Raw genomic sequence first — 8858 nt, 5'->3', positions numbered from 1 at the left:
GATGCAACCTGTTTTGACATACAAATGGCAATGCACACAACATACGGTCCAAATAAACTTTTTGGAAGATTAGCAGACATGTGGATGACAGTGATATTGCTGGATTCGTTGAGTTTTGTCGATGGAATAAACCCGATGTGATGCCATTATATGTTTCTATGACTCCGTGAACAAGTGTTGCGGAAGTAAGACGGCCAATTGTTGCTGAAGTACGGCGACCAAGTGTTGCGGAAGTAAGACGACCAATTGTTGCTGAAGTATGGCCGCAAAATGTTGCTGAAGTAGAGGCAACCAGAATAAGTTCTTGTGTTCCCAACATAGCAATTGAGACTCGTGCTCCGGCAAAACATGTCATGAATCCATATACCCAATCCGTGGGTGGCATCCCATACTTCGAACAACCAAGCCTGCAACAAAGTTCCAATTCATTATTTATGCCTATTACTAACATTTCTAGTATATAGAATATACACACATCATACCTGAAATACGTGTGCAAAATCATATAAGTTGAATGAGACACGGTTATTCCTCAAACCACGACTATAAGCACGTAACTGATCAATTCGGCCTTTTCCACCAAACATTCCATTGACAAGAGACCTGTAGGTCACATCCCAGGCCAAAACACCCCACGGGAACTCGTTAAACAATGTTGGAAATTCAGCAAGTTCCAAAACCCAAGGCAGAGCTTGTTTGTTCGCAGTGTTATCCAACACACAACCAATGACAAAGTACAACATGGCAAATGAAACTGCATCCTGATCAGATTCATTCTTCCAAACAGTTTGCTGCATAATTGTGTCCACGTCTTTAAAGGTTGGTGTAGGGTTGCGTGAAAAAAACTTCTTCCTAAATTTATATGGCTTATTTAGCGCACTAAACCTTTCGGTAAGTGCTTCCATGTCTCCAAACCGTAACCCACTTAGGAGTCCAAACTCCCAATCTCCAAATCTCAACTCAACACCTCTAACTTTAAAACAAAGCTCCCTGGGTTTGAGATCTTCACATATGATCTCCCTTATTAAAAGGATGACAGAGGACTCCTGTAAATACTGTATTGGTCATATCCAAATACTGCCCGAAGCAACTCTTCCTAAATAGATTTACTTGGTTTGGTGTTAACAACTCCTTTATATGTTTTGCTGCTTCTAGGTTACACCTAACTGTGATGACGCTTTCTGTTCCAAATGTTTTTTTATATTTATATTCAGAGTCCTTCTTGGCTTTCTTCTTCGAAGAAGAGCCATGCTCATCTCTCTTCCTCTTGTCTCCACGAACATGCTGAAATTTATTGTAGATATATCATCAGGTAACATACAATTAAGCTAATTATAACGTTGAGCTAGAATGAGCTAATGTAGGCTAAAATAAGAGAGTTATCGACAATTAGGTCGTCGATATGAATGTTCTATCGAAGATTAGGTCATCGGTATCTATGTTCTATCCGCAATGAGCCTGTCTATATCTATGTATTATCTACATTTCGACCAAACCGAATGACTTCCTAACACCAGACGTACCCAGATAAACCCTAACACCAGAAGAAGTAAACGAAACGAAACGAAACGAAAGATTCCTTCTCAAACCCAATAAATGTACATACAATACAAGAGAGAATCGCAAATGTAAAGTCAAGTTATTTACCCTCTTTTTCATCATTCCTTCTGAATTCGATTCGTTGTCTGAGCTTCGTGTTCTCGTCATGTCCACTCGAAGTAACAGAGATTCGTCGGATGAAATGTACAGAATCGGGCAATGAATCGCCGAAAAAGTTAGAGAGAGGGATAGCGAGGTGTTAGGTTAGAGAGATGAAAGTTCGAATGTTAAAGAGCGGGGAGCGGAGTGTTAGAGAGGAGGGCAAGGTTGGAATTTAGTTAATGAAATGTGTTAGTTTTGGTGAGTTTTTCAAAATGGGTTAGAAAAGAAAACTAACACCTTAAAAGGTGCTAGTTTTGTAATTGTCCCATGCTATATATTATTTAAAAAGATAGTAACACCATTAACAAGAATGGACCTAAATGGTAAGACACTTAGGGTCGTTTGGCTACTTGTTGTTTGTTGTTCTTGTTCGCTGGTTGCCTTTGGGAAATCCTGCTTTTCCAAAAAGCAGCGATTCTTTGCTTTTGTAAAAAGTTACTTTTCAGCTTCAAAATGCAAACAGAAAGTATCTAAGAGCAACTCTAGTAGTTCTTCAAAAGGACTAATCTGCAATTATAAAAAAATATAAAGAGTGTATCCAGCTGTTAGAAAGAGAAGAAAGTCTTGTATCCAATGTTAGAGGGTATCTAAATTTGGATACTGATCTCAAATGTAAAAGCTAAATATTGGTTGACTCTACCTATTTTTTTTATGGCAAACATATCTTATTTTCTTTTTGAGATCAGTGTTCATTTTACATTTTCTGCGTGTATTTTTTTTTACACTTTTTTACTTGTAGTTTAACAGTAAATTAAAACATTTTTTTGTTAAAAATCTATAATAATATGGTATGATTTTAATGATTGGTTTAAAATTGTATTTAAAAAACATTTAATATTATTGAATAATTGAATAAATATTAATAATACAAAAAATTAAATTAACGTAAAGAAAATAAAATATTATGACGTGTGGGCCCATTAAAATAAAATGATAGTATCCAACCATTGGAGGAGATTTTTAAAAAGATTGTTTTATATGTAGGGTGTTTTGTAATAGTGTCAAATGATGACGTGTCAATGGTTAGAGTGTCCAACCATTAGAGATCCTCTAACCAAACACCTAAAATCTACCATTGAAAGCGCAAAGACAACAGGATATGAAAAGTAGGTAAACAAACGCCTCATTGTATTTCTGCTTGAGAGGTTTGAATTTAAAAGTATCTCCAACCATCTTTTAGTTGAGCTTTTAAGTTAAAATTTAAAGAGGGAGAGAGTTAAAAACTAACTCAAAAAGCATTTCCATTCTCTTTATTATTGAGGAGCTTCTAGTGCTTTTTTATTTCATTTTTTATTAATAATTTATTATTTAATAGTCTCTCACCTCTTACTTACTATTGGAAATATATCAATACTTATTAATTTTAATAATAAAATAATAAATAAATATTGGATATAATAAGTATTGTTGGAGATGATATGGGAGAAAACCTGTTGTCCCAATTTGAGTGTCCCCATCCATGTCCCTCCCACAAAAAACTTGTCACTTTTTATTCCAGATGATATGTCTTCGTCACTCTTCAAATCACTAAAAGCTAATTGTTTATATTATTTTTAGAGAGATGACTAAGAATCACAAGATTTATATCTGAGCATGCAAAAGAGAAGGATCGGAAAAGAGAACATACCAAGAGGAAAACCTCTACAGTTTCGAAAAATACTCCCACTTCCTGTTGCACCCGGAGCACCAAAAGCCGACCTGTCAGTATTTACTTTAATCCAGTCAAAGGAGAGAGCTTTCCAATGAACCATGATAACATATGGTGCACGAGGCGGGCGCCAAGGTAACTTCTCATGTTATTAATTATTTCTTTGAACTCTTTAGATGCGTCAATATTAATCATAGACCGGTGAATGACGTGATTCCTAACATGGTGATTGTAGAGGAAAATGACGCGTTACTGGCAAAACCGTCCGCTACAGAGATCAAACAAACAGTTTTCAATATGGATCCTGATAGCGCTCCGGACCCTGACGGGTTTGACGGGTTATTCGTTTCGTAAAGAGCTTTTTGAACCACTTTAGAGAAGGTGGAGATTTATACCTGTTTGCTAAAAAGTTGACTAGAATAAATATAGGTTTGAAATAGTTTATTGGATCCAAAAAAACTAATTTTGAAAAAAATTGGTTTTATAAATTTTTTTCAATTAACTTATTATTACATTTTTTTTATTTTTACTTCTAATTAATACCTTCGCCTAATAAAAGCTTTACCAATTTAGATGGCTAATCGCTAGGGCTGTAAATGAACAGAGCCGCTCATGAGCAGCTCGGTGATCGGCTCGATAAAAGTTCGGCTCGATTTGTAAACGAGCCGCTCGTGAACACGATTTACTAGCTCGGTTCGTAAACGAGCCAAACTTGAGCAGGACAAAGCTCGGCTCGAAAGCTCGCGAGCAGACTCGATTAGAACATTTATGAACAAATTTTAGTTTTGTAAAAAACTATATAGTTTTGTGTTAGTTCACAAATATCTAAACTTAATATTATTTTATTTACTATTAGATGAGTTCGTTCACAAACATAATAAATGAGTAATAGACAAACTATTTGTAAGTATCTTGTTTATTTATTCACGAACTTTGCTTGTGAGCTTATTTATGTACACAATTAAAGAGTTATTTGCGAGCAAACTTCACAAATATAATTAACAATTTACTCACAAACAATTCATGGTTAGATAATTTTCTTAATCATCAAGTCCAAAAGAGGATTTTGAGTTCGAAACAAGCTCAAAGCTCGGCTCAAGCTCGTTGAGCAAGCCAAAGCTCGGCTCGGACTCGGCTCGTTAATTTTATAGCAAGCTCGGCTCGAGTTCAAGTTCGTTAATTTTATAGCGAGCCGAGCTTGAACATGCTAAAGCTCGGCTCGGCTCGATTACAGCCCTACTAATCGCTATTTACCGAACAGAGTTTTATCCCCACCAAAACCTTATGTTATATAAAAAAAAAAACGGAAACACTTGACTTTGACTATAACAATAATAAATAATTGAGAATGATTCTCAATTCTGCAATTATCTTTTACAGTACGTAATGATGACTATTTGGTTCATATAATTGGTAGATCAACTTTAAATTCTTTTTTTCTGCTGGATAATAGTTGGACTCTTATAATATTAACCATTGGTTTTAATAAAACTTGCTATTTTATATGTCAAATGAAAGAAAAAAAGAATGAAATACGTTGATTATTCAACAAAAGGCAACCCATCTATCTATCCAAAGAAGGAAAAACAAAAAGCTGTACTCGAATATCAAAATATTATCTATCTTCTTCCCATAAAAAGTGACCTGATCTGATCTGACCCTTCTTCTATTCTTCAAACCCCTAACTAAACAATGCTTGATTTGACTTCAGATCTCACTTCTCCTCTTTCTCTCCCTACATATGTTCATCACTCTCTGACAACTATGACCTGCACAGAACAGACAAGGATTATCATTCTACAGGATATGCTTCCCCTTTTCTCATATTTCTTATCTGTCCCTCATACTTCTTATTCATTCTTTATTCCCTTCAAGAATGCTTCTATGATGCCCTTAATTCTGGAATTAAGGGTAAAATATGGCCTCTCAAGCTATATGGGATGAGTTAATGCCATACGGGCTCAGTTAATTTAGTCCAAATCGAAGTTAAGGTATCAATAATTTATCACGTTTTGATAACTCTCAATTGATACCTAAAATTTTGATTAGATACCTAAAATTTCCAATCTTAGACCCTTAATTCCTTGATTCTGTGTGTGATCTATGCTTTGAACTAAGATAAGTTAACAATCTCACAATCACCTATGAGAGTTGAGGGGCCTAGATGTAATTTACCCTAGCAAAATAGGCTTCCATATTGCTGAGGTCAGCTGAGTAAAGCTATAGATAGGCATATTTGACAAAGGAGATATGTCACAGGAGTGAAAGACAATAATTTTGTATACCAAAAGCAACCCTTTGTCCCAAATGCAATAAAGAGTAATGGAATTATGGTAGAAACAGACAAATCATTACCTATTTGTGAAAAAACAAAGCAGATTTCAACTAAAACCATGGAAAGTAGTGATAAATGCTAAGCTTTTACAGTGATAATTGATGTACGTACCTAGATAGATTGAATTGGAAATGTTGCTTTAAGGAATTAGAATCAGTATGGAAAAGCTATATGAAAATAGCTAGCATCAACAAGATGACCCTACAGGTCCAGCGTCATCACTTCCAGAAGGGCGTGGTTGAGATATTTGCAGAGGCTGAATCAGCGTCTGATGAGGCCGCTGCTGCTGATGAGGATGAAGAAAAAGCTCCGCCTGAAGCTGTTGTTGTTCTTGATGAGGATGGCCAGCTGGATTAATCTGATGATGTTGATGTTGATGCCGATGTTGATGCTGATTATGATCTATTTGTTGAGCTTGAATGTTGTAATTCGAGGAATCAAAATTTCCTAAACCTAAAGAAGGAGACATATTTGAAGCAACTGTAACTTGAAAATCTCTATTAAAAATCTGATCCTGCTTCTGTTCATAAGCTCTAGCCATCATCTCCTGTTGTTCTGCTGCCATTCTTTGCGCATGAAACACTTGTTGCTGTTGCTGCTGGGCCTGAAACCGCCGCTGCTGATCAGAATCCCCAAGCAGAAACTGTTGCCCTCCGCTGCCACTGCCGCTGCTGCTGCCGAGTTCATGGGTACTAGAGTTTCCCATTAAGGGCAAAGCATTGTTATGTACCATCATAGAGGAAGATGGATTATTAGCCATCAGATGTTGTTGTTGCGTCAAATAGGCTGGGGTTTGCAATTGGGGAGGAAGCAAAGCTTGAGGACCAATATACTGAGCGAGTTGTTCTTTTGCAGAGAAAAGATCTGTTTGGATTTCTTTCAGCCTGTGTTGAAGGATTGAAATTAAACCAACACAGCCATAAACCGGGTCTCGGAGACGAGCTTCCGCTTCATAAGCAAGAGAATTGACTGCATCTTCGCGCTGTGTGGTGTTGAGTTCGTTGAGAAGTTTTGATACGTTACTGGCTCCGAATACTCTGTGAACATTGGCGAATTTTTGCGGCTGATCAGGTGGAAAATAGGGTGCAAAAACGCATTCCTGTGTGCATTTTCGCCGGAGAAATTTGCAGGCTGCACATGGAGAATTGGGCGCTGACATTGTCGTAATCTGTAAACAAGAAAAACGATAGTTAAAAACCAGACGAGATCTAAATATGAATGGAAACTGGAAATTCACAATCTCGACGCACACTATTTCTATATTATTAAACGCAAACATCGAAAAGTGAGAAAAGTTGCATTCCGATTCCTTTCTTTCCTGGACTGATAATCAAATAAAAAAAAGCGATCGATCGATTGCAGAACAAGTGTTTGAAGAAAGATCAAAGTGAGAAAATACTGAGAGATTAATTAAAAGTGAGAAACATAATGAGAAAGTTGCATTCTGATGATTCTAAGTTAATCTTTTCTGTTCGGTACTAATAATCAAGACGAGAAAATTAAAAGAGGTTTTGCAAAATCAAACTCATAATCAAATGAAAAAAGCAATCGCAGTTCAAGAAAAAGATGAAATCGATAAGAACAAAAGCAAGATCGGAGTGAGAACATACTGAGAGATTATTAGAGAAGAAGAGTTAGAAATAATGGTGTGCTTTTGCGCATACAAAGATTGCTTCTGTAATCATCATCGTTCTAACTTCCTACAAATTCAAAAAATCAAGATCCAAATTCCTAATTTCGAAAATCAAGATCAAAAATCAAAAATCACACAATCCCTGAATCTTCGGACTAAAATAGCAAGAGATAGTTGGGAAGTTTGAGTATAAATAATTTTCTCCAATACATTCCAAATTCTCTTTACGGTTTTGCATGGGCCCGGCAGGCCCATCTGATCCACTCCTAAAAATTTATAATTTAGACTTACTAATTTAAAATTTAAAATATAAAATATTTTTTTTACAAATGTATACCACAAAATATTATTAGTATTTTAGTGTTTTTTTTTTTAAATTTTGCGCAATGCGCTTACATTAAAGAAGAAAGAAAAATCCCCACTAGATCCGGATGTGATTCGAACCCATGACCTCCCAAGGCATAGGTAAACTCTTAACCACTAGGCTAAGAGCTTCACCACCATTAGTATTTTAGTGTTTAAAATTATAAAAGCACACCAAATTGTCTCAGTTAACGACACGTTTGTTTTTAGCTGTGCATGTTTGTTGTTGCTGTTAGCTATTTGCTACTACAGATAGATAACATATATTAGTTGATTTTTGTTTAAAAAGCAACTGTTTCGAATTTTTATTTGGAGCTAGTTTATTTCAGCGGTTTCTGTTTGCAGTTTGCTATTGCTGTTACTTATAGGCATTTGATATCAGTTGTTCTACAAAAAAAACAGAAATTTAACCAAAAACTTTATATCTCTTATTTAGTATTGAAAGACAAAAAATAGTTTCAAAAAATGAAAACAAACGGATACTTAAACCTAAAAAACAAAAAGCAATTCCAAAAAATAGAAACAAACGGACGCTTGTATAATTTTTTTTCTAGAGGATTGTGAATTAGATAGAGGAGCCATATTGATTCAACAGCGTGACCTTAAATCCTTCATTGTACGATTTCTAAGGTTAGAAATAATATTGCTTTTGGTTAACACGTTATGGGTATTTTTACATCTTATTCCATAAAAAAAAAATTAACTATAAAAAGAAATCTATAGTGCACCTTAGCTTAGCTGGAATGTCAATTTTAGTTATCTTTCTTTAAATTAACTTTCTAATTTTTCTTTACAATAAATGTGGTTTTGGCTCATAGATTTTACATATATAATATATTTAATTAAATTTTGATAACCATGTGCTGATTAACAATTCCCAGAAATAATAGTATATATTTTGCACAGACATATATAAGAAATAAATAATATAGTAATGTCTTTGATAATTGTCAATTAAATTTAATTTGTATCTAGATCTACTTTACTGTTGTCATTGAAATTTTATTCCAATGAGTATTAGAGCATCTCCAATACAGGATGTTTAAAAGAGTGTCAAAACTTAACACATAATTTTAAAATATAATATTTTATTGTCTCTTTCATCCACATCACTTTTGACAACTTTTACTTAAAAAATGCTTCAATAGAGGTTGCTTGAAAAGTTGCTATTATAATAC

The 8858-nt window shown here is 34.9% G+C and overlaps 1 protein-coding gene across 2 annotated transcripts; it reads right to left on the bottom strand.

Moving 5' to 3' along the window:
- Window positions 1–4872: 4872 nt before the first annotated feature.
- Window positions 4873–7417, bottom strand: LOC136230383 (LOB domain-containing protein 36-like). 2 transcript variants are annotated; one of them, XR_010689362.1, is made up of 3 exons: window positions 7295–7417; window positions 5796–6852; window positions 4873–5118 (listed from the first exon to the last, which is right to left on the bottom strand). XR_010689362.1 is itself a non-coding variant. In XM_066019437.1 (2 exons), the coding sequence occupies exon 2, from the start codon at window positions 6841–6843 to the stop codon at window positions 5872–5874; it is 972 nt and encodes a 323-aa protein (XP_065875509.1). In that variant the 5' UTR covers window positions 6844–6852; window positions 7295–7417; the 3' UTR covers window positions 5653–5871. The 2 variants fall into 2 exon arrangements, 1 of the variants encoding a protein (XP_065875509.1); XM_066019437.1 differs by lacking the exon at window positions 4873–5118 and having other exon boundaries at window positions 5653–6852.
- Between the last annotated feature and the right edge of the window lie 1441 nt (window positions 7418–8858).

This window comes from Euphorbia lathyris, chromosome 5 (genome assembly GCF_963576675.1).
Source record: "Euphorbia lathyris chromosome 5, ddEupLath1.1, whole genome shotgun sequence".
In the NCBI taxonomy this organism is placed as follows: domain Eukaryota; kingdom Viridiplantae; phylum Streptophyta; class Magnoliopsida; order Malpighiales; family Euphorbiaceae; genus Euphorbia; species Euphorbia lathyris.
Note: the sequence above shows the minus strand (reverse complement) of the source record. Positions and strands in the feature narration are given on the sequence as shown.

Bases quoted from the DNA above. Each gene is read 5' to 3' on its own strand.
- LOC136230383 (XM_066019437.1), bottom strand. From the start codon at position 6,843: ATGTCAGCGCCCAATTCTCCATGTGCAGCCTGCAAATTTCTCCGGCGA.